At 41.9% G+C, this 27,149-nt stretch overlaps 1 protein-coding gene across 1 annotated transcript in view; it reads right to left on the bottom strand.

The window, feature by feature from the left end:
• Positions 1 to 509: 509 nt before the first annotated feature.
• Positions 510 to 27,149, bottom strand: part of LOC147711304 (protein NDNF-like) — a 46,602-nt gene continuing 19,962 nt past the window's right edge. The window contains exons 3-4 of the mRNA XM_086922040.1: positions 19,122 to 19,252; positions 510 to 9,491 (exon numbers count right to left, since the gene is read on the bottom strand). Coding sequence (XP_086778166.1) covers positions 8,143 to 9,491; positions 19,122 to 19,252 — 1,480 coding nt within the window. The 3' untranslated portion in view covers positions 510 to 8,142. The remainder of the gene's footprint in view (positions 9,492 to 19,121; positions 19,253 to 27,149) is intronic.

Here is a 27,149-nt window from a genome sequence, read left to right as displayed (position 1 = left end):
ATGGGGAAATATTGCAAGTTGCAATCTTGGCAATGAATTTCCACACTAACTTGCAAAAGTTGTGGAAGGAAATAAACAATGGAACAGATTAGACTATGAAAGTTCTAGTTGCATGAAAAAATATCCAATTGTAAAGGTATATTTCATCAAAATGTTTTTAGAACTGAGAAACGGAATAAATGAAGTGAAATTTGAGAAGTTTCTGTGGACGTGAGTCAAAAAATGAATCAGGTATAAAATTGATGTTGGATTTTCAGTCGATCTTTGATTTTTCCAATAAATATAGTTAGTGAGCCACAATTTATAACTGGTGGCCAGCAATGTGCAATTTATTTTTCAAACAAAGGAGATTAAAACTGAGAATTTCTTTCTGTTAATTTCTTAACTCTTTTTGTTGTTCAAAGAAAACTTCATTTAACAAGTGTAATGAAAGTTAGAACCAAAAGTGAAAAACAGGTTTCTTTCCGTATTAATAGTGTTATAATAAGAGATGTTATCTATTGATCAGAGAGTACGCTACACTAGTGAGTTTTCTTGGTTTTAATTTAGCATGAAATTATTCTTCAGGACCCTCTTTGTAATCCTTGGTTTAATAGAATACGGCAAAATAGTTTGACCTTTTCTATGGCCAGCATATCTATTTTGCTTTTAACCACTTTCACTCCACCCAAGACACTTTTACATCATTATTGACCACAGACAAGCAAAAATAAACAGCATTATTTAGCCAGGATAGAAATCTGGGTTCAGCACCCACGGAAACTGGAGAAAAAATGAGTTACAAATTTATTTCAAAAGATGTATTTCTAAATTTGACCTTCTGTTCAATGCCCATCTCAAACGACAGGAATGTTACTTTCTATAGAGATCAACAAAAGTATCTCTATCTGTGAAATTTTATGAGATACATACGGCAAGGGTTTGTACAGAATTTAAAACCACACACATGATTAGATTGGAAAACACATTTAAGGTAAATAAGTCCAATGGAGAAAATTGTACTTCATTATAACTAAAGAAAACATCAATGGAAATCTATTCTCCAATAGTTTCAGAAGTGACATTTGCAAAGTGCTCAACCAGTATTTTACAGGTAGACCAGCATATAAAAAGATTTTTTTAATGAAATGATATCCACAGATTGATACAATAGTAACATTATCTGAATGAGATTTGATTTTCACAAAGGTAAATTAACATATACACATGACAAAAAGGATGTATTGCTGTACAATATGTTTTTAAAAATGAAATAATCACAGTCAACCTCTGAAGTGGGTCTTTAGTATGTTGACAGCTTTCCAAAAAGCTCTACTACCATGAATATTTTTGCAAGCCTTTTAAATGTTCCATATTCCAAGATAGTACGATATTGATGGCACAACCTCTGTTTTAAGCATATCTAAACTTTATATATTTGAAAACCTGTGTTTACAGGTGTGATGGTTCATTCATAATGGTATTAAAGTAATATCCATTAATGTTTCTGCGTTGTAACAGCTTATAATCTATCACATAGTATGAGGTTCAGAAACATTGTCTTTGAAATGTCAGTGATGTGACTGTTTAGGCATATCATGCATCTACGAACCTCAATGCATTTGCAAACTTTCAGTCGCCAACATCATTACACTTAGAGTTGATGCAGGACCTAGGTATGCTTCATGAGAAATTAAAACACCAGTTATGTTTATATGTATTTTAGCGTGATTTATGGCACTGCAATTATTGTCATCTATGACTCCTATCATCAGGCAAACATTGTCCTGTTAATGGTTGATGATATAATACAAGACTCACTGACAAAAGCCTCTAATCTGACTTAGAACAATGGCAAACAATGATGCTTTCAAGTACACATATGCTACTTGCCTGGGCAGACCATGGCAGTCTATGAGACAAGCTGGGCAAAATTCAGTATAATGACTCAACCTTTCCTTTCAATTGTAGAAATCTATTAGCATCCTTACTCATTTTCTGTGTCAGATCAAGAAGTAGTTCTGTAAATGCACCATGGGTATCCATGTAATTCCAGCTTCCACTTTGAGATTGAATGCATGGGTATATTTGGAAGAATGAGAAACAAATGGGCAGTGATTCTGCTATGCTCAAATATTTAAAGCTGGGGTGACCAAAATATGTTCTCAAGAATCATATCAGATTTTCAAGATGCACACATACTTTTTCAATAGATTCTTAGAATCTATATGTCCAATTTTGATAAGACAGATTTGGCTGCATGTTTTATGGACCATCAAGGCAGGCTTATCAGCCTTCTACCTGGAACAGGATGACCCACTGCATTTTTTTAATCCCCCATTTCCTGCCTCTAACATCATAAATAATACAATGTAAACGAAATCCATTTACTCAATGAGAGGCCCTCCAGGGTCTGTGTTGACCACTCCTGCTTTAGAATGATCTCAACCTTTATCTAAGACCAATCCCTCAACTCCTAACCCGGAGGAAAGAAATGCCATTTTCTTTGTTCCAACTCTGGCCTATTGTATCTGCTTATTTAGTGCATAGCCCTGTATCTATCATTGGTAATGTTATTTTCATTAAGCAAATGTAAGCACCGATCTATGCTTCTGTAACCTACTCAAATTATTACTTGTACTATCGGAAGCGATCTCCTGCATCTCAGCACTAGGTTAATGCTATAAAAATACCACTAAAAACAAATAGTAAGCAGATTTGGGGTGGCAAGCTGGTGAAAGGAGAAGGAAGAAAACAAAATATCAGGAGACAGGCAAGGGTTCCATGAGCCCTATGGCAAGCAATGAAAATGTACTCTCTCCCTTGGTTCAATAGTAAAGATAGCCATAAGTGCACCTTCATATTCCAAGTTACTGATGTCACTGCACCTACGTGGATAAGATAAACCATATTAAACATTCTTCAGATTGCCACCAGGAACTAGCACTCTGCCTGGTGGCTGAAACATGAACAATTGATTTTAATCTTTTTATAAGACAAGTGGTGGAAATTATAACACGCTGAAATTGCTGCAGTGTTATTTTAGCAGTCCACTGTAGAACCTGCTACAATAATAAGCTTTCTATTATTATGGACTGTTAACTCATTGCTTCTGAATGGTTAAACGGAAACAATTTCATCAATGGATGCAACAAGAAACATAATTTTTTTGTTAAAAACCTGATATATGAAATAAGGAAGAACAGCCTGAACCAAGATCATTGATGTCAATGTTTAAAGTGATGCCCTTCTTGAAGAACAGGTGAAGACAGCAGTCAGCTTTTGGAAGTAACATCCAGATTACTACACACTAGAATTGTCAGCATGCTCAAGGCCTTTCCAAGCCATGTGGCACCCATATCAGTTGACTCTCGTTGGTCCTATGAATAGCACATTAAAGATTTACAAATAATAACATCCCACATGAGTTGAACCATCACTTAATGGGGACATGTCTATTTGTTGTACTCGTTGAATTTCATCTACACTGCCTCTGAGTTCACACTTTTATTCCAGTGCTGTGGTACCTATTGTATAAGTAGGACCCTGTCTTCACTGGTGGGTCCCTGTAGTCCCCCATAATCTGGTGGCTGGGGTATTCTTGGGCCCTTTGCCAATTCTGTATGGGCCTCAGGAATCTACAACTGTGGTGTCTGTGGTATTTCTTGGGCACCTTGTCCAAAGGTTTGACCTGACAGCCTTGTGTCAGATAGGCTGTCAGGTCAAAACCTGTGCTGACAGAACCAGCAGAGGTTCTACCCAACTAAAGCAGGGGAAATTGAGCAGGGCAGGAGTACCATTTCTTTTTGTGTGGTACCTACCTCCTGCCAAACTCTAAATGGTCATCAAAATCTGAAAAGAAAACTAAAGTATCTAATACGCATTTTAACAGACACAAAAGCTCCACTTCGGTTTTTGAGACCATGGGAATGCTTTCTGTTATGTACTAATCCCTTTGTAGAACTCGTTTTTACATTCATTTTGTCTTACTCTAGCAGCAAAAAGTTGAGACATTTTTTTAGCAATAGGTAACCCATTGGTAAACTATATGGTTACTACATAATTTGCTGGCTACAACCTTGTATCACGTAAGTACTACGAACAATACAATGGAAAATAAGCCTGGCATGGATTTTGTCATCCATAGGTATTTACATTATGTGCCAAAATCCACTTTTTAACAGAGATTCTGACAATCTATTTCTCTCTTCTTCAATGTGATAAAGAAAATGGCTCAGTGGTGGATACACACTTTAGGATCATATGTAACTCTGCATTCCAGATGTGTGTTATTGTTTTCCACATCTATATTTTGTGATAGGGTGGCTACAAGCTAGCTAATGTTTATTGTGCTTAGCCGGCAGTGATAGGTTTACGAATGCTCAGTGCACCTAAGGCTATTCCTTTTGCCATCTTTCCGTTTTCTCTCTGGCCTTTGTACTTCCATTCTCTTCTAGGAATATGGGACGCATTTTGGCAGCAAAATGCAACTTTTCACCCAAATAGCATCCTTCACCTCTGTCAAATATCATAGTTAACACTGGAAAAGTATAAATCTATTTAACCTTAAGCTGTGTAAAGGCCCTTATGTATGCAACATTCTCTACAAGTTTATGCCTTATTTAAACAATGTCTACATACAATTCCTTAGCTTTCAGTGAAATTCATCCACTTCCTGGCCCCCTCAAGCTCAATTGGACCTCCTACTTCATATGCTTTCCTAGTCACTTTGCTCACCATCACTACAAAATCCCAGTGTACCATCTTCATCTTCAAATCACTTTCCCTACCATTATCCTACAACTGGAAAAACCACTTTCACCTAAGCTCTACCATCCCAGAAAACATACTTAAAGGGCAATCAAACATCACACCTTCCACGTCAACAGTTTTTTATCAATACTTCTATCATCCCTTGCATTACTTTTACTAGTGGTGTCCTGCACAATTCCAGATGAGCTGGATACAATATTCAGGATAAATTCTCGCTATGAAAAGAATTTCAGTTTAGATTCATTGTGTTTTGATTTTTATTACATGGCTATAGTGAAAACGTCCCATGGATTCTGCCCTCCATGAGCTATGCTGGGCACCAATAACAAGCATGCCCCTACCACAATTAGAAATTTTATAGAACTGGTGTATTGTTTTGTACTTTCCTAAAGTCTACTTAGCTCCAAATGTCCCATTTACTGAAAAGTCATAGGTTTGATGAAACATGTATGATTCGTGTTAATAGTTTGTGGGCAGATTGCATGTGGAGAAGGAAACAATTGTCCTGCTCCTGAATTTTAGTGTCTTAGGCTGGTTGCTTTTCAACTCTATTTCTAGTCTATGTGGTTTAATATTGCCCTAACACAACTACCTATATACAATACCCTGGCCTGACAGAATTATTTAAATCAGGTCTTGGATAGTTTTTGTTTAATTGTTTCCTGAGAACCTAGCATTTTCCTCTATTCTAATGGGTGGTTATCAAGATATTTGTTCTATATAGTAATAGTGTTCAAACACCAAATCACCAAAAGTAGATTTATGAAAATGAGAGACTATTTACAGATTTGTTCAGCATTCCTTAAATATCTCTTTGGCATATAGCTAACACATGTATCCTTCAGAAGATTTTGGCTGGGTATTCAAATGCTAGACTGGATTTCAGTTTCCACTTTGTAATGTATTCTTTTCTGATAGACTACAAATGTAACCCTCACAGAGTGGGAGTATTATAATAATAATAATAATAATAATAATAAAGGAGTTTATATAGCGCCTGGTTACGCCATCTCGGCGTGTCCCCGCGCTGTGGAGGGAGAAGCCTGTCAGATAACACAAGGAAGAAATACGCCATCACAACTCTTGATGACGCTAGTTGGTAAACAGATAAGTTTTGAGGAGGCTCCTAAACCTAGTCTCAGACCTTTCCAGCCTGAGACATGTTGGAAGTTTGTTCTAGTTTTGAGCGGCTAGAAATCTAAATGAACAACCTCCCATCCTGGCTTTCTTGATCCTAGGGATTTCAAGCTGCCCCGTCCCTACCGATCTCAGAGTTCTGCCCGGCACATATCTGGTGACCAAATTTCCCAGGTACGTAGGAGCCTTGTGCCATAGAATACGATGGCATATGAGAAGAGATTTGAACAGTACCCTCTTCTTGATGGGGAGCCAATGAAGAGCTGCGAGGGCTGGTTTATATGCCGCCCTTCTGGGTAATCTCAAATCTTATAGTGTTTTCCATGGATGCCTGCAAGACTAATGGCAGCAAATCGTGTATGTTTTAAAAAATAACAAACATTAGTCAAGGTGTGCTACAACATGGGATGAGGCCAGACTCATCCTGTGATCTCCAATCAGAATTGGCTGACATTTTGGAAAAAGCTCAGGTAAAAATTGTAATATTCCATTAAAATGGACATAACTTTCTTAGAGCTATTTGAGTCTTGAATATTGCCAATTTAGTCTTGTTTTCAGTAGTGCTAGCTGGTTTAATTCAACCAAGTTTATATAACATTATAGTGATTAAAGAGTCTGGAAATACTATTTTCTCTACATTGGAAGAAAATTCAGGTAACATTTGCCTAATTATGCAAACCCATCCTCAGTGAGTGCAATACGTCATGTCAAACTTGAAGATAAACATTAACCATGATAGGCATTAACATGGATTTTGTGGTACACATTATTGATACTGTGATATTCTTGGCTACATTTATTTGAACATTCACTCTCATAAAGTGACATCGCAGAAGAAAGCAAAACACGTCCCTACAAAAATTGAATACTTTACCCTTTATATCTTGTCGTTCAAATAGGACACAATGATCAACACTTTCAAAGGTTTCTGACTGGTCCAACATCACTAAAAGTGAGAACTTGGACGTTATAGGCAGCTGCACATTGATAAATCTTTATGTCCACAACTGCTCCTCTCTTTGGACAAAACCCAGACTGAATACTAACTCAAGCTGGTCAACCAGCTGTATTGTCATAACTATTTCCAGATCTTTTTACCCCGCAAGGTACTTTATCAATAGTGGTTCTAAAGTGGGCTTCACAAATAATGGTTTTACATAAGGCTGTTTTTATAATATATTGTAATATGTCCCTCTTTGAGGGAATTGTAAAATTCATTGTACATAGGTCTTATTAAGCAGTTCAAAGGAATTATGTTGTGGTGAATATTTATTTACAGAGACACACATAATGGGGCTGACAATCCAGTGAAAATAGGAAAAAGGGGATTTTATTCAAAAAGCGGCACGCAAAGTTAAGTAACTTGTAATGCAAAAATGTGCATTTTGAGAACAAAAATAGCAGTACAGCTGACTCAAAGTGTGTTTTTTAAAGATGGAAAATTAGATGGAGTTCTTAGTATTATTGCAGCTAATGAGCTTAACTAGAGTAATTAATGGGATAGCGCATTGGGTAAAGATAATACAAAGTTAGCTGTGAATTCGGAAGTTATAGCAATACAAATAAATACGAGTGGTGTTACTCCTGTACACAAAATCAAGGGTGATTCCATGAACCTCTTTTCCCTTTAATTCAAAACTTATAGTTAGTTAATTGGAATGTAGAAATAAATGTATGTCAACAGGAATGTTGAAGAAAAAACTGAGCCTTGTATTTGATATATAAGGTTACTATTCTGTGAAGATAGATCTCCTGGAAAAACTGAAAACAAAATCATTGAAAGTAAGAAAATATAATTTCCCAAATGGAATTTTCAATTGAAGAATTTTGAGAGTTGAAAAGTATTAGCGACTTACTTACAAAATAACAGGCAAGGTTACACATTAAGCAGTTGTCTGTGTGTCCTTTGCAGTATAACATCTCAAAACATTGTCAGATCAGGTAGAGCAACCATTCTGTCTTTCCTGATCCAAATGGAAAAAAATTATATTTAATTTGTGGAAAAGGCATGGTTAGTGTATCATGGCAATTTAATGTCATACAGCTTTCACAGATTGAATCCACATTGTCCCTGAGGTGGAGATGTCTGTCTTTGAGGTTCTTACGTGTGTCCCTGTGTTAAAGGAAGCAGGCAGACTCTCTAGACAAACACAAAAGACTTTGAGTTTGAAAAGACAAAACAAATCAAGCCTTCATTATCCTTTCATTTAAGTCCAGTTGACTTGCTTTTTGTGAAAGACATAAAGCATGCACTCAGCATATCTTCCTTGTCTTTACCACTTTACTCTGATATCTGACTGGAATGTCTGATGCTCCTATCAAATAGACATCAAAGATGTAAGGAGTTCCAGGCTGTAGACCAGTAACAGTCTCCGTGGTCACTGCTTTCTGAAGATTGATGTCATGAAAATACTTGCAGAGCACCTTTTCAGATCTTTTTCTGGATTCTGGGCCAGAGCATTTGTCAGCACTCATCAGTTCTCGCCAAATGTGATCTTCCTTGATCTCTCTCCTGTAAACACAATACTTGCTCCGTTCCTGTGTCCCCAGCCATGCAATGGTGATGGAATCACATGTCCTCAGTTTGCTGAATGACTTTATTTTAAAACTTTCAGGAAAAGGAGGGAACATAGGCTTTTGAAAATGAGAAGACACCTGAACCTTCACAGAAGAGTTGGGAGAACGCTCCGATAATCTCAATTGCACGAGATAGATGTCCATCTCCTTCCCATTGAGAGTATAGTACCTCAAGCCCTCAAACCTCTCTGATACCAGCATCTTACCATTCTTGAATATCTGAGTCTGCACTTGGCCATTGCATGAATAAAAGATAAATTGGACCATCCTATTCTTGGCCTGATATTGGAAGCTGTTTAATTTCTGTCCCTTCAGATTCAGTTGAATTACTTTTCCATCCTTCATTGCAGTAACTTTGGGTTCGGGTTCTTGAAGGGTCTTTGTAAATGTTCCTGTGTAGGCAGCACTAGCGTTGGTGAGGAGGTTGACCACAAAAACATCAAAGTAATACTGAGTGCCAGGCCTTAGATTGGCGACCATATAGTTATTTCTGGTGCCTATACAAATCTGTCTCACTTCACCATTGTTGGCTCTGCTTATTATACTGAGTTCATCAACAGACCACTTCATCACCTGCTGTGACTGTATGTTATAAGGAGAGATTGACAAAGCTAATGATTTAGGGGACTTTATCTCAGAAGATCTAATGACTGTCTCCGCTGCACACAAGCTCTTATAGTTATGCTTTTCATTAACAAGAAGGCAGTAGTGAATGTTTTCCTTGTGATGCAAGACAGATGGACTTGGCTTCCAGGCCAAGGTAACAGAGGAATGGCTACTGCCAACCACATCAATACGTGGATCAGGTGGTAATTCGGGAAAGAGGTTATTATATATTTTGCCTGTTGTTAGATACACTGTAATATGAGTGTCTCTCTCCGTTGACAGAAATTCCAACAGAAAAATGGCAGAATACAACAGTTTCCCTTCATATGTCTCTACAGAGTTTCCTTTGTAGTGAAAGAGTGTTGAAATCGATCTCAAAGCTGACTGTGACTTAGGGGAATCCAGATTGTCATTATCACCTGCAAAAAAATACAAACAAGTTACTTTACTGATTTTTTTATTTATACAGTGTCGAGGGTGCACAAGAAAAACATTACAGGGCATATTTTTACCCTAGCTGTTGCAGACAGTAGCCTCCCTCTGAAACGCTCCCTCAACCTGTCTCTCAGTCACAACTAAAAGGCGCAGACAGAGGTAAAATACCTTGATTCAAATGGTAGGATCCCCACTTCTGACCCACATAGTCACATGCCCAAAACCAAAAACTCATCATGTTACATTTAGGTACTTGCCACTTATTTTTATTATGTTAAGACAAGGAAGTAGAATGGTGCAGTGGTGAGCTGCGTGCCAGCAGTGAGCTAGCAGTAGCCCTCTGTATCAGCCTTCCTGGGCCCGTATTATCCATAGTTTCCCATGTGTGCAATGGGCATGTGTGCCCACATTATGCACCCCCTTGGCACTATGCTATTACAGAAGGAGTCACAGATGCTTATGCAGTCCTTCTGTAAAAATGATAGCACCAGTGCACATGTAGCACGAGTGTTATCTTCAGAGGACATTTCCTCATTTGAAAGGGGGCATGGCCCATGCAATGAGGGAATCACTTTGCCTTTGTGCCTGTGATATATTACTCCCAACAGGTGTGTGCTGTTCTGCATTTCACTGCATGTGCTGCCCCCCCCCCCCCCCCCCCCCCAGGACAGCATGAGTTTGCAGCTACCCATGGGGCAGTGCATTCATTTTAATAGAGGGAACCATCTCTATTTGCACCTGGCACACCTCATTAAAAGCATGCCATGGTGCAAACGTGGACAGTGCACCCCATGTGTAATAAGGACCCTGGTGCTTTTATAATTTCTGGAGTACCTATAACCTGCCATGCAAGTGTGCAGCTCAGGTGAGGATTCCTAGAGAGTCCCCTTTTTTTGATTGGTGTTTGTACACCTGGGGCCAAATTTTTCAATCTTTCATGAAATGCAACACAGCAAGATAATTTGCTGCACAGCATGAAAGTGAGTGAGCAGGAATGCCTTATATTTACCAATATATGGATCATTCCTGCTCTCTGCCTGTTCTGGTGCACAATCTGCTGCCTAGCACTAATGCAGGCACCATTGTGCCAGTGCAGGGTGCAAGGGTGCATGTGTTGTGGGCAGGATTATTTTTGTGCAGGAAATGACACCTTCTTGCACAAAAAACAAACCTCTGAGGTTTAATCCTCTTTCTAAGTGTGCTGCGGTAAGCTCACTTAGAAAGAGTAAACAATGAGCATAAATAAAGATATTTCTGCTAGTTGCACCACCCCATGAAGGTGTAGCATTTTGAGGCACCCCCAGGTTTAGTAGTCTTGTTAAATGTGGAAATGCACCAAAATCCATGGGCGGAAGTGTGGCAAATCTCAAACCTTGTTTAAAAAATGCTTTATTTAATGTTTTCTGTGATCCAGGGTCGTTACATGGCAAGAGCGTAGCATCGATATCGTCCAAGCAAAAACCAGGGATCTATACCTAACTTTTTTGGGGGGGAACAGTTCTTTATTCAGATTTTCAAAGGTTTACAGTCATCAATTGCCAATGTCCTATGACAGGTGCATACAGTAGGAAAGATTATCATAGAAACAGAAGGAAAAGAAAGAGCACAATCATGTAAAAAGCAAAATCACAATCATGAATAAAGAAGCAATTACAGTTGCAGAAAGAGGAACACTGTCACCATCCAAACAGGGTGCCTCACCAGACAGCGTGTCCACCAAAACTCTGTTAAGTATGAGCCCCTACCCACTGCCCCCCACTCATATGCCGACCCACAAGCTCCACTCCTGCTTAAACGACCGCCTCTGTGGACAATGCTAAGTCCAGGAGCACTCCTCCAGCAGGACTTAGTACCAGCCCACACCAGGTGACCCCCCCAGGGTCCCTAGGGAAGAAAGCATTGGTCCCTTGCGGTATGGGCAGGAGCCATCGTCCCAGAGGTTCAGGGTTTGGGTACACTCAGCCACAGAAAGGGGCCCCAGACCTCCTTGAAAACAGGTAGACAGTCTTGATGTTTATACACCAGCCGCTCAAATGTGGCCAACCTGTACAGCTCCGCTGACCATTCCTGGTGTGTGGGCACCTGAGAGCTCCATTGGCAAAGGATACATATCTTGGCCAACATGAGTGCTGTTGACAACCACCTTCGACAATGGGAGGACATGTCCTCCAAGTCCGTAAAGTCATGTACCAGAGGGACCTTAGCAGGGTCTTAGAAAGGATGGGTACTCGTAAAGGGGCGGTCTGCCACACTGAATTGCAATAGGGCTGAAAAAGACCAAAGAACATGGAGCAAATCAAACCCAGCAAAGGAGCAGCACCGACAGGTATCCTTCGACAGCAGCCAAGCTCTGCACAGCTTATACTAAGTCCAGTACCAATTATAGAGAAACTTGAAGTTGGAGTACTTCAGATATGCCTCCATAAGAGAGTGCTTGTGGCAATCTAAAAACTCCCTCCAGTACTCATCAGAATATTCAGTGCCTCGACGTTCCTGTCAGTCGACCCAGGATGAGGTGCACATGTCCGGGGAACAAAGATTGTCAATGAGGAAGTGATACAGTTTTGAAACAGCCCCCCAGGAAGGACCCACGCCCTGAGTTAATCCAGCACCAGGGAGAGAGGAAGGTGGAGCGGGTCATGCCCCAGAAGACCTTTTTGGCAGTGCTGCAACTGCCAGCAATGCCAAAACTGTTACTGAGAAAGCTAAAATTTTAATCTGAGCACTTCAAACCAATGAAAAGAATCTCACTACAGTAATCCCTTACAGTCCAATTCCCTTATTCCACCGAAAGAGTTCAGGAGATCAGGTGGCGTGCAGCGGTAGTGGCTGCACTTGACCATAGAGGCCCCCCTTATGGACTGCTGGATGAACCCCCAGGAGCCAATACATTGTCCAGGAAGCCCATAGAGTATGGGGGTAACTTGCGTCCCTCAACAGAAAGTTGTACAGGAGCCCGATACCATCAGGTACATGGGCCACGGTACATTCCCAAGTGGCCCACTGTGGAATGGAATCTGCGGGGGCCAGCAAGGAGGGCATCTAAAACAGATGGTACGCAAGGTATTATAAGCACATATCCAGTAAATTTATGTCACCAACCCTAGTGTCAAAATGGATTATACGTCATTATAGAGCATGCGTTACATCGCAGGCCATTACAACGCAGTTGTTACAACGAATTGCTGTAGGGGTGCGCTGGACTTAGGAGTAGTATAATTTACTATTCCTACTCCAGTTTGTGCAGGAGCAGGGAAGGTGTTGGATTGTAAATCCAACACCCTCTGCCCCCTACAGAAGTCGTCATAACGACTTGTGATGTAATCGAATGCGATGTAACAATGCGTTCATTGTAACAACTGTGTTACAAAGACATGTGATGTAACATATGCGAAATAAACTATGTCTCCCGTCAAAATGGAGTCTGGCGGGCTAAAGTTGAGGTTTCCTGTCTGCCACATTAATAGCTTGATAAGTGTGTTAAAGGTGTGGAGCAGCGTGGCCCAGACCAGGAGGGGCAGCATGCTTAAAACATAGTTGCACTGATGGGCCTTAACCATCTTCCCCATCTAGAATCTCCCACATAGAGATGCCTACAGAGCAGACCACAGAGCAAAGTTCTGCTCCATGTGAGCTATAAGGGGCTGAATGTTATCCTGTACCACTTTAGAAAAGCCCCTGTTGATCCCAGTATAAGAATTGGCTTGGTAGTTTGGTCTGCCCTGTTCCCATGATGCACTGGGCCAGGGACAGACTAATTTGCATGTAGCCAGGTTCTGAGCTGGGATGGTGCAGTGAGCTAAAAAACGGTGATGGATCAAGCCCTGATCCGTTGACTGGGTATGAGTGTTCTGTTTAATTCAGATACTCTGTCCATCACCACCCCCTTTTCTGAATCGTTTTGTCCACCATAAGCGTGGAAGGGTATACTCAGATGTGAGTCCATTGCTCATTGCACCATCAGGATTCAAGCAAGCCGGGCCGAAGACGGCTGTAATGCCAGAAACCTGTCCCCGGAAGCTTGTTTCCTTCCCAGTATAAGAATTGGCTTGGTAGTTTGGTCTGCCCTGTTCCCATGATGCACTGGGCCAGGGACAGACTAATTTGCATGTAGCCAGGTTCTGAGCTGGGATGGTGCTGTGAGCTAAAAAACAGTGATGGATCAAGCCCTGATCTGTTGACTGGGTATGAATGTTCTGTTTAATTCAGATACTCTGTCCATCACCACCCCCTTTTCTGAATCGTTTTGTCCACCATAAGCGTGGAAGGGTATACTCAGATGTGAGTCCCTTGCTCATTGCACCATCAGGATTCAAGCAAGCCGGGCCGAAGACGGCTGTAATGCCAGAAACCTGTCCCCGGAAGCTTGTTTCCTTCCCAGTATAAGAATTGGCTTGGTAGTTTGGTCTGCCCTGTTCCCATGATGCACTGGGCCAGGGACAGACTAATTTGCATGTAGCCAGGTTCTGAGCTGGGATGGTGCAGTGAGCTAAAAAACGGTGATGGATCAAGCCCTGATCTGTTGACTGGGTATGAGTGTTCTGTTTAATTCAGATACTCTGTCCATCACCACCCCCTTTTCTGAATCCTGTTGATCTTGAGGCACAAATCATTCAAACCCTTAGGTTTCTAGGTGAAGTTAAAAGCTGCCAAGGAGGGTCATGGTTTTCAGAATGGCACAGAGAGTAACTCACTCTTAGGCCAAAATATTCTTGTATCCTGAGAAGACTGAAAACCTGTCAACTAAAGAAATAGGCTGCACAACAGAAGCTCCTGGGTCACTCAAGGATAGAACAATGTAATCTGCTTAAATCGCAATCTTGCATTCGCCTGCAGGTGTATCAATATCCCAGATGAGTCCCGACTGTCATATGGCGGCAAGTAAGGGTTCCAGTGCCAAGGGAAACAAGAGAGGGGACAATGGACATTCTTGCCTCATCCTCCGCAGGATAGGAAAGGTTCAAGACAAGTGGCCTTCATAATCAACCTGAGCAGAGGGGAAAGTCTAAAGCCATTTGACGTTGGCCAAAGAAAACGGACCCAGTCCAGCTCTGTCCATGGTGCGGAATAAGTACACTGTCTCCACCCTATCGAAATCCTTATTGGCATCTAAAGGCAAAAGAAGCTTATTCTCTTTGTAATTACAAACATGCTCTTCGACATTTGCCAGGAAGCACATATGATTGCGAGAGAAATGACTGGGCATGAATCCCACTTGGGAGTCATCAATAAGATTCAGGTTCACCCGCTTGAGATGAGTCGGCAGAATTTTCGCAAGCACCTTATATCTGCATTTAGAAGCAAAATGGGTCGATAGCTCACACAACTATTCAGATCCTCATTGAGCTTCAAAATTAGACTTATGAGCACTTTGTTGAATTCTGGGTGCAGGGTGTCAGGACTTCAAGCTCTTTAATAGAATTTGTAAAGCAAGGAAACCTACAGGTCTTTGTTAATCTTGCAAAACTCTACTGAGAACCCATCAACTCCTGGGCCTTATTACTGGACATTGTGCCTATGGCATACGCGATTTCATCCCCCATGATTTTACCCTCTAAGAGCTGACGTTCCACGTCCGACAAAGTGGGCAGTCAGATGGTCCTGGGAAAATCCTGCTCCAAGGTCTTGTCAGCAGGAGCCTCTGAGCAATAAACTGCTCTAAGAAATCGGGCAAGCTCCTCAGTGATCTCTACCGGGTGCATCAGAAGTTCCTCCATCTCCACTCTGATAGCCAGAATGGCACTACTAGCCTTCAGTTGGCGCAGCTGCATGGCCATAAGCCTGCTCACCTTCACCCCCTGATCATAATGCCGCCACTTCATTTTAAATATTTTACATCCTTCAAGATTCTTCCACTAAAAAAAAGATTTGTAACTGAAAAAAATCAGTTGCTTTGCTTAAGTTTTGGGAGAATTATGTAAAATTCTAGGTGAGTGGCGATGCCTAAATGAAAGCTTTAATAACATAATGTTGTTTCACTTAGTTTGTAGTCTTTTGTACCTTGTACTGATGTGAAATAATGTATTTTTAATAAGAAATCATAACTTGAAATAACAATTCCGTAAATGTGTTTGCTGTCCTTTTTAAATTGTTAATTACAACCTGAGGTTCGGTGTACCAAACTCTTTTGCAATCACAAAGCCCTTGAATCACAAAGAAACAGAGTTTGTGAACACAATATTATTTTGTTATGTACAAAACAATTTGCTTTACGAGTCAAAAATGTATTTCCAGTTTGTAGAAGAGTGTTTGCAACCCATTTCAAAATGGAAAGAAGAGAGCAGGTGGAAGGGGCGTTCCCCTCTTATTTCGGAGTACCAATGACATTTATGAAAACTTTGAAACCACAACTGCAGTGGTATACATTTGAAATGTTACAAACATCTCTAAGAGTGCGGTAAACTGATTCGCAAAGTGAAACTGTTCCATTGGGACAGTTTCCCTTTTGAGAATGACATCAGGTAGCCAGAGCTTAATTTGTAAAAGATTGAGTCCCTCATCCGGTGCCCAGAAATTTGCATCCAGCACTATTAAATGTCGGCATGAAGAATACCATATCTGCTAAATATTTAATCCACCTCAGGCCCCTTGAATCCACTGTCAGACAATCCCTGCCCCTTTATCTCAATCTTGCAAACTCCTACTTTCGCCCTTTGTAACATTATTTCTGCCTTCCCCTTTCTTCTATGTGTGATTTTCACTCTCTTGCTCTGGGGAAATGTCTCATTAGGAAAAAAAGTGCTGGCCCCCAAAAATGAGTGACAGTGGTTTCCACCAGCAACCACCAGTTCAAAATAACCACTGCAGGTAACCTTGAGGAGCAAGCCATGGTCATCAGAGCCACTACATGTTCTCCCCAATGTGTGCCCAAATGGGAAAAATAATTCAAATGCAGCTTCTGCCCCTCAATTGACATGTGATGTTTAAAAAATGTTTCTCTTGTGGGAAAGGAAATTCAAGTATGTCTGTCTGTTTTCCTTTGCTGGCAACCATACCTGCAGTTAAAACCCTTCACCCTGTGGCCAGAATTACAAATGTTTTGCACTGGGCTTATATCAAAAAAGTGACACATACCTGTGCAAAAATATTTTTGCTGGATTTACTTTCCAGCACAAAACTTGTTTTGCACTGGGAAGTTGCCTAAAAGCAATGCTCTGCATCACCTCAGCACTATGGGTATCCTTTCAGTGCAAGTCCTAGGTTAGACTTACGCGGACACCCTTGCACGATGGTACAAATGTGTGTATGTTGCGCTAGGCAGCATGATTGTGTGCCAGCGCTAGGGAGTGGGAAAGAGAGCACCATATCTCTGTAGATATGGGGCCTCATTTATGAAAAGTGACGCATCGCTGCGTGAAAACAGTGATGCGTCACTTTTCACTGCGCACTCCTTACGACATTCCTGATGCGTCATATTTAATGTATGACGCATCATGTCGCAAGGAGTTACAGATACGTCAGTATTTCTGACGTATCTGTAAGCGCAAAAGTGACGCATTGCTGGAGTGTGTCACAAAAGTGACGCAACTCCAGCAATGCGTCCTTTCACATGGGGAAAGCTCCATGTGAAAGGGCTTGCGTCAGTCTTACGCCTGCTGTGAGGCAGGCGCAAGATTTTGACGCAACAGCGTCCTAAAAGTGACGCAGTGAAATCTCATAGATTTCACTGCGTCACTATTACGAGGCTTTTTGCGGGGGAACGCCCCCTCTGCATACATTATACCTGACGCAGGTATAATGTGGCGCAGGGGTTCAAAAAAGTGACGCATCTACCTAGATGCGTCACTTTTTAAATATGGCGCAACGGGGCGCATTTTTTACACCGCTGGTGCGTCACAAAAAGTGACGCACCGGCGGCTCAAAACTGACGCAAGGTCTTCATAAATAAGGCCCATGGTGCTTTCCTCCTTGCGCACTGTCATGCAACACAGCACAACAACTAAGGATGCTTAGTGTTGTAAATCTGGCCCTGAGTCTCAAACGTGAACCTATCCCATTAGGTGGGCTGTTTGGTAACCCACTGTGAATGGGCATTATGCAATGAAATCTACTACCAAATTGCACATCCATCCTGTACGAGTAGGTGTGCAATTTGCACACACAGGTTTGCAAATTGGTCTTTGAACATCAGGCCCTTGCTTCCTAGGGCGTCCGCTAACTTTTCCTAATTTTTAGATGCTGTTGCTATCGATTCCATGAGATTTACTAAAAGATAAAATCATTTCTGATGACACACTGCATGGTTTACAGAGAGACGCAAATTAAATACAACACAGGCAGCAACAGCACACGCTTTACTGAAAAACCCAACATTGATACTGCATGGGATGCAGCAGGGTAACCTTCACACACATACACCCACACGTTCACGCACACACCCACACACACGCACACACACACACACACACTGACACTGGTCCAATCTAGGTAGTAGAGGTGGAAGTCTCAAATAAATATCCCCCCCACACACACACACAATCTGCATTTGTACAGTCCTGGCAACACAAACACATGTATTCGATCATACGAACACACACACACTCTAACATCATCTCTATGTTGAGCATCACTCAAAACAGAAGGAAAGATTCAATGGAAATAACTACTGTATCACTTGTGTTACAGACAGGAGCAGATGCTTTTAAACGTGTCCACATGCATAAACCATTATTCCACCAAATAGATGCTTTAATTTGCTTTTTCGAACATAGAGATCAAGTTAAGGGTTCTTCAGGCAAGGCAATGTGTACTTTTATTCTAACACCACTACAGTAGTTGCCCTTGGGCGCACTACAGTGTTAATAGAAAAGAATGTCTGTAAATGAACATGCTTCACTCAACTTTAGCTTCTGTGGCCAAACCTATGATAACAAGTATGATATGTGTTTATAAAATCGGATTTTAACATGCAATGCAGGATGCTAAGATTGACACAATAAAGCGCTTCTGCTTGCAATTCTTCATTTACATGTCTTGGGGCCTAAATGTTCCACTGATTTACTTCACTTGTAATGTTGTGTTTAATTACAGATTCTATTGAATATTAAATATTGTAATTTAGTTATTTTCAAAGGTGAAGATGATACCTTTGAAGGTCTGGACTACAGATATGTTTAGCTGGCTCATTGTAGGGGGGATTTAGATCTGTCTTCTTTATCAACTGGTCGCATCAACTTTATTTCATTCTTTGCCTCCACCCTCCACAACAAGCAACATGAGGCAAGGGTCAGACCCCTTTAGTCATTTGTTCTTTTTTACTATGACTAATGACACTTTCCCAGATCATATGATCAGATGACATGTTCACATCTGCCTTAAATGAAGTGTGCTTCAATTGCCACGTCCGGTCAGCCAATGCTTTTACTTTGCCAATTATTTTTTTCTTGCTATTCTTTTCCCAGAGTTATACAGTGGCAGATTATTTTTTTATTTTTATTTTTGTTGTGTATGCTTGCAATAAAAGATATACAATTACAATTTCAACAGTTTGCCAGGGCAATCTTTATTGGCCTTGCCAATGCTTGTTTCAGGTAGTGCTTCCTCAGATTTAAAGATCAAATAAGAAAAGGAAAGCATATTTCTTTACCAAATATAATATTTCTTTGGTTACTTACCATACACTTTTCCATGAAACATGTGCCTTGTTTTGTGCATTAAAAGTGTCCATTCTATAGGGACATCACAGGGAGTGACGGTGACAGTAAACGGAGATGGTTTGGTGTCTTCCTCCAGCACAAAGTAGTACCTAAAAAAGGTTAAAGCCAAGAAAAGCAACAGGGTTTGTCTCTTAAATTGTTTCCAAATCTAGCCAGAAAAGCACTTTTTCACTAAGACTAAAGAAACAGTGGGGACATCTTAGCAATCAATCAAACTCTGATTATGGTTATGGTATATGATCAACTGTTTGGCACTCTCTTCAGTGCAAACGTTGATATCCTAGTACATGTTAAGAGTTCTACACAATAAATGACAAATAATTGTGAAACACTGATACTGCAAGTATATGTTGTATATACCTATTTTGATTTATGAGAACAAGGGGTTCGAACCACATTTTACCTTTTCTATCTGTTTATGCAACACATAAGTATGGAAAAAACTGTGTATGTTGTTAAACTGAAAGCACTCAAAATTATGTCAAAAGCCTCATCCGCACACCTTTTTGAGAATCTTTTTTAATTGTATGCATTTAATTATTAGTGTGTGTCCTTCATCTATATTAAAATATATATTTAAAAAGACCAAAACCTGAATTGAAGCTTAGGAAAGATTCCACGCTACTTACCGGCCACAAAAATGTAATAAGATAAAAACAATTTAACCTAGAGAATTTGAAATGATCTGCAGAGCAAAGTAACAATAATTACAGAAGACAGCTTCAAGTTCTAAACAAGCATTGGAAATGCAATAGGTCTCGCATTAGGAAAGTTTGAGCTATTGATATTGTAAATGACACTTTTTTTTATTTATGTGTTGGTTTTGAAAGTAGCAAAATTAATAGCTTTGTCAGTTACAATGTCAATAGTTTTAACTTTTGCAAATGTGACACCTATAGCATTTGTAATGCAATGTGTGTTGTATTTACGTGACTTAGATGTCTTGATATTACATATAACAATGGCTTTTAATTTTGTAAATAATTAATACTTAAATAAAAGTTATTATAATTTATAATGGCAATAGCTTAAATGTTTGTAAATAACTTTTGTGAAGATTATGTTCAGTGTATTTTATTGTGACGAAAATCCAAGAACATTGCATTTGCACCTACACACACACAGAGCCACACACACACACACACATATAGATGTGGTAGTGGTGGATCTGGGGGATATGGTGGTGGTGGATGTGGTGGTGATGGTGGTGGTTGAGGGGGTGGATGTGGTGGTGGTGGAGGTGGTGGAGGTGGTGGATGTGGTGGTGATGTGGTGGATGTGGTTGTTGTGGACGTGGTGGTTGTGGATGTGGTGAATGTGGTGGTGGATGTGGTGGTGGATGTGGTGTTGGGAGTGATGGTGGTGGGTGTGGTGGATGTGGTGGAGGTGGATGCGGTGGTGGATGAGGTGGTGGATGTGGTGGTGGTGGATGCGGTGGTGGATGTGGTGGTGGTGGTGGATGTGGTGGTGGTGGATGAGGTGGTGGTGGAAGTGGTGGATGTGGTGGTGGATCTTGTGGTGGTGGTGGATGCGGTGGATGTGGTGGTGGTGGTGGATGTGGTGGTGGTGGATGAGGTGGTGGTGGAAGTGGTGGTGGATGTGGTGGTGGATGTGGCGGTGGTGGATGTGGTGGTGGTGGATGTGGCGGTGGATGTGGAGGTGGATGTGGAGGTGATGGTGGATGTGGTGGTGATGGTGGATGTGGTGGTGATGGTGGATGTGGTGGTTGATGCGGTGGATGTGGTGGATGCGGTGGATATGGTGATGGTGGATGCGATGGTGGTGGTGGATGCGGTGGTGGTGGTAGTGGTGGATGGGGTGGTGGTTGTAGTGGATGTGGTGGTGGATGTAGTGGTGGTGGGTGTGGTGGTGGTGGTGGATGCGATGGTGGTGGATGCGGTGGTGGTTATTTTGTGGTGGATGTGGTGGTGGATGTGGCGGTGGATGTCATGGTGGATGTGGAGGTGATGGTGGATAACATGGTGGATGTGGTGGTGGTGGTGGATGTGATGGTGGATGTGGTGGTGATGGTGGATGTGGTGGTGGATGCTGTGGATGCGGCGGTGGTGGATGCGGTGGATGTGGTGGTGGTGGATGCAGTGGTGGTGGTGGATGGGGTGGTGGTTGTGGTGGATGTCATGGTGGATGTGAGGTGATGGTGGATGTGGTGGTGGATGTGGTGGTGGTGGTGGATGTGGTGGTGGATGTGGTGGTGGTGGATGTGATGGTGGATGTGGTGGTGATGGTGGTTGTGGTGGTGATGGTGATTGTGGTGGTGGATGTGGCGGTGGTGGATGTGGTGGTGGTGGATGTGGTGGATGTGGTGGTGGATGTGGAGGTGGATGTCATGGTGGATGCGTAACTACAATTACAGCAGGAACCACAACATGCCGATCTGAGGACTGTTCAGCAACACCCACTCAAAGATACAAGTTGTGGAATCAAGACTGGGGAGCCTTGGGGTTTGTTAACCAAACAAAGTGTGTGATCCAAAATTAACCATTAGGGCATCAAATGCTGCAGCTCATGGGATGCAAACTGCACATATAAATGAAGGACACACATTATGTGAGCCCTGGGTGCACGTAGGTATCAAAGCATTTGGTAGAACTATTCATAAATTAAGAATCGAATAACCAATATTAAAAATATACATTTTCAAATTAGACCGTAGCAGTTCATATTTAACCTCCACATAATGTATTGTAACTTGAGGATTTGAACGGGAAGTCTGTAAAAGCCTATAAAAAAATTGCGTCAAAAACACCTTCCCGTGATGAGGTGGGTTAAGCGCAATCAGACATCGCTCAATCTTCATTCTGGTTCCACCTGTCGCCCCTTTGAAGGGATTGCCCCAGCACATCACAAAGTACTTGGACAGGAAGGCGGCAGATGGGCAGAAAAACAAAGCGCCACAAGACGGGGTGAGCGCAGGTAAGAGGATGCACGTAAACAGGCCTCGCAGTCAGGCGTGGAGAGGTGCTCGACCCGCAGTGCATGCGTGCTTCTGTTATTGTGTACAGAGAGTGGTGCACACCCCTGAAGCGGCCGTGGATTTAAAACTGGAAGTTCCCGTCCAGCAGGTTTCACGGTGGCTTGGTGTCGGTCACGTGAAACTCGCCTCACTTAACTGAAAAAAATGGCAGCTAATTGTTGGACGTTTGCTTGTGTTGGTGCACGATTCAGGTGTCTCTGCCTGGCCCTGCAGGCTTCTTTCAAATGTGATTTCGATGAGACACGTTCTGCTGGAGGTAAATCTTTCGCGTCGTCAGTGCTGAGGGAGGGAGGCGAGGGAGGAGAAATGCAGCAGGTTTCACGGTGGCTCGGTGTCGGTCACGTGAAACTCGCCTCACTTAACAGAAAAAAATGGCAGGTAATTGTTGGACGTTTGCTTGTGTTGGTGCACGATTCAGGTATCTCTGCCTGGCCCTGCAGGCTTCTTTCAAATGTGATTTCGATGAGACACGTTCTGCTGGAGGTAAATCTTTCAAGTCGTCAGTGCTGAGGGAGGGAGGCGAGGGAGGAGAAATACGAGCCGGCCTGCCGGCCATGAGACGTGTGAAGCAGGGGGCGGGGGGAGCGGATACCTTTGAAGTGAAGCTAAGCTTCACTTCAAAGGCTTGTTGGCACAGCGCACGCTGGGGGATGACTGTGGGAGGGAGGCTGGTGTCTGTGCACCCGCTTTTTATGGCAATGCACATGCGTATTGGGAGAGCTTTTCACGGGCACTGCATGGAATCGCCCGATCTCGGTAAGCTCTGTTTAAGCCCCGTTATATCTCCGTCCGCTCAACGTGCATGCGCATTGATAGGTCGCGAGACCTAAAAAGGAACAATAACCATTTTTCAGCAATGAGTTGTAAAAAGATGTGAATAAAAATAATTACGCAGTAGTTTCTTAGGCAGCATCAAAAGACTGAAACCAGAGCATGTGGGTTCTTAGAGAGAAGTTTAGCAAGCAGCTGCCGTATTATACAAGTGCCCCGGGGGAGCAACGGGCATTTGCACCTGCTTTGTGTGCACCAGTGGCCTTTTGGTTTTACAGAAGGGACCGCAAATGCTTGTGCCTCCCCTTCTGAAATACCAATAGAGCTAGTGCACATAAATCGCCAGCGTTATCTTAAGAGGACGTTCCCTCATTTGCATGGGGTAATCTGTACCCACGGCAAAGGCACAGTGCACCAATTAAAATGTGCAGCATTGCTAGTGTGCCGCCTGATGGCAGCCCTCTGGAGGGAGAAGGTGGGTCCCATGGACCCCCAGATATCCCCTTGCCGGCACTGCACCCACCTGGAAGGGGTTCTCTATTCCCCCTCCTTGAAAGTGCAAGGTGGTTGCCGCCTGCACTGTGAAAACACGGAGCGACTTCAAAGCAGTTGCACCATTTTTCACAAGATTGCGCTGCCCTGAGGCAACTTGAGGTTACTGCTGCCCTGGGCGCTGGGCATTCACTATAATGCCGCGTATTTTCATTGTTTTCTCTGGACACACCTTTTAAAAAGTGCGTCCGGCGCAAACAATGAAATGCGCCATGTGCATAATCTAGGCCCTGGATGGCAGGACTGCCTACATTTCAAGGGGTGTGGAAATAATGCAATGGTATTCCGAACACGGAACAAACAATATAGGGCAGGGTTGGGCTGGCACTGAAAATTGGCCTGAGTTCCAAAATAAAAGTGGCCCCCATTAGTGAATTAGATAGAATTTAAATTGAAATTGTATTTATATAACCCATACTCCCCCTGATGAGGTTTTGAAGCACTTTAGAGTGAGTAGCACACTACCCGGGAGCCCCACAGTTAGTGGTCAGTCCACTGGTTTTTAGAGTTAGTCTTGCATGCTAAACACATTTATTCCATGCATTTATTCCAGTTTCTTTGTAGTTAATTTGTGACCTAGGAGTGAGTATTAGAAAAGGCCATGTGAAAACAATTCTTGTTGGAACATATAGTGCTATGGTTTAGAAAAAAGGGAGGTGAAGTCAGACAGGCATGAAATTTAGAGTAGGTTATAAACAGTAGAGGCATGCAAATGATACATGGAAGCAGAGGTGCATTCAAAATAAAAAAGGGAGGTACAAAATAAGTAAAAGTTTGAATCAAGGTTACTTTTTCATGCAGGATTTCAAGGAATGTAGAAGAGGGAGACGTTTTGCAATAGTATGCAAGCTGTGGGTGTGAACCTGTTGAAAGATACATTTGTAAATCTGCTCTAAAGGAATCTGGCTTTTAACAATCATTCTAGAGGCACTTAACTTTTAATGTGGTGGCACAGACATTTCCCGCACTACAAAAAGGAAGCTCAATGCTTGCTGAGAACTGCTTACGAGGGACTATCAAGCAGTGTGAAACTTAGGGACATCCCATTACTCATAATTACCAGTTGACAACATCATTTTAAGCAATACAAGCAATAATTACAAACCCATAGAGGCCCCTACTGTATACCTACTAAGCAGCAGTATATTTAAAACTATAAAGTGTTGCTATAGTTTCTGCAAATAATTTACACCAGAATAAACTGCATATATGAAACATATGTCAAGTAAACACCCACCAAATTTATCATCATCATTATCATCATCTTTAAATACTTTATTCGGCTAAAAAAGCCATACAAGTGTACAATAAAAACCTCCATCAAATTAAAAAAATAATAGGGCAGTTGATAAACACATTGCAGCAATCATCATTAGTAAATTCATGTGCATGTTTATGTGACCTTCAGAAGGTGCTGTCACCTGTGCCTACCTGAAGAGCACCGGGCCCACAGCAACAGACACCATGTACTGCTGAATGGATGGGTCTGAAAGCAACTTAACACTCCAGCAGCCACCTAAAAACGTGGCCCATGTTCACAAAGTTAAGCAACTTTAAACTTGTAAAGACATGCTGTAAAAGTGTTTTGCAAGGTATGGAAGACTGCTTGGATTTGAGTTTGCTGCAGGCACATCTTTTTAGTAATAGCAGAGAACTCAGCTGTAAAAACTGGCACTATAAACCATAATACAAGTCCACAAACAGCCTAAATGGCCCACACAATGACCTATCAGACCTCCCTGCCTGCTTGCCCTATAAGCCAGTCCGACCCTTATTCATCATATAACAATTATTCTGGGTTCAGAGAAATCTTAGCCTTTTTAGGTTTGCCCCTTAGAAATGGGAAATATCATGCAGTAATCTGTATTTCCGTACGGAACTCCACATAATACTACTCATTTGTAACTTATTTTTCATCCATACATTTCACTTGTTATCATAATATCATATGTTCAGGTGCAAAAACTCCAGAGCCACGGTTTTTCTATAAAAACCGGTTGCCCATGTTGCAGCCAGCAACTACTGTAACCAGACACGTTGGGAATGATGGGCATCACCAACTAAGACTTCAGCCTAACATTAGCATAAAGTGAATTTAACTTTGTCAGAAACGCATATTCATATTACCTTCCAAATGAGGTTGGAATTTTCTGATTTAAATGAATACATATAATCGCATTCCATCTGGCACTGTCCAAATCTACTTTCTCCTTTTGAGCCCAGTAAGCATATTTAATAATCAAGACATGCAAGTAATTTGAATATCCAGACAACCTACCTCTGCCCTCGCTGTGCTTAAAGTGTTATGAGATGTCTGTGGGGATCAAATTACACATCTATCTATCTATCTATCTATCTATCTATCTATCTATCTATCTATCTATCTATCTATCTATCTATCTATCTATCTATCTATCTATCTATCTATCTATCCAATTACTTAATTTTGATAAAAACGGTATGCACCTGTTACAACGCATTCGTTACTCCGCACTACCATTACAACGCGACTTTTATAACGCATACCATTACAACGCATTGCGCTGGGGGGCGCTATAGGATAGGGAATAAGTATAATTTACTATCCAACACCTTCCCTAGGGTCCACGGGGACTGGAGTTAGAATAGTAAATTATACTTACCACTATCCAGCACCCCAAAGCGCTATGCGTTGTAAAGGTATGCGTTGTAATGGTCGCGTTGTAATGGTAGGTAGTTGTAACGGTATGCGGAGTAACGTCATACATCCGATAAAAACATATTCATAAAAACAACAATTCTCATTACAGTACATAAAATGCAAAAATTCATGATAATCATAATAAAAAATATAAAAGACATGTACGAAAAAATATTTTTCATAAAGTGCACATCGTATTGCGGGTGTGCACAGCAGTTTTCAGGAAAGCGCCTACATGAAAGAACAATTCATCCTCTTTCAAAGTACTATATGTGGCTTCAAGGTGAACAGGTGAATATATTTTTTTAAGTTATTAAAGGTCATTGGCCATACTTTATCGAAAAATTACAGAAAAATAAAAAATGTAATATAGTTTGCCCACTCTGGCTGTCACACTGGCATGGCAAGAAATTTAGGGTGGCGTGAAAACCACGAGGGGAACAAAGTAAAAATGTCACTGTGCCAGCCCTCTGAGACTGGACAACAACGCACACAACAGCAAGGAACTCTTCAACATCGTCAAAGAGCTCTCCAACCCCAACGCCGGAAACAACGACATCACCCCTTCGCAAGACCTCTGCAACTACCTCGCCTCCTACTTCCACAACAAGATCGCGGACATACACAACAGCTTCAGCACTCAACCGACGCACGCCACGACCGAACCATCGCCCCCCACCACCAACCTCCGCGCCTGGACTCCCATCACCACCGAAGACACCGTCCGCACGATGAACTCCATCTACTCCGGATCTCCGACTGACCCATGCCCTCACCACGTCTTCAACAAGGCCGACGCTGTCAACGCACCCCACCTGTGGGACATAATCAACACCTCCTTCGACACCGCTACCTTCCCGGAGAGCTGGAAGCACGCCGAACTCAGCGCCCTACTCAAGAAGCCATCAGCCGACCCCACCGACCTCAAGAACTACCGCCCCATCTCGCTGCTCCCGTTTCCTGCAAAAGTCATCGAGAAGACCGTCAA

The sequence above is a fragment of the Lissotriton vulgaris genome, chromosome 5, assembly GCF_964263255.1.
Source record: "Lissotriton vulgaris chromosome 5, aLisVul1.2, whole genome shotgun sequence".
Lineage (NCBI taxonomy): Eukaryota > Metazoa > Chordata > Amphibia > Caudata > Salamandridae > Lissotriton > Lissotriton vulgaris.
This window is presented reverse-complemented; position numbering and strand designations above follow the sequence as displayed.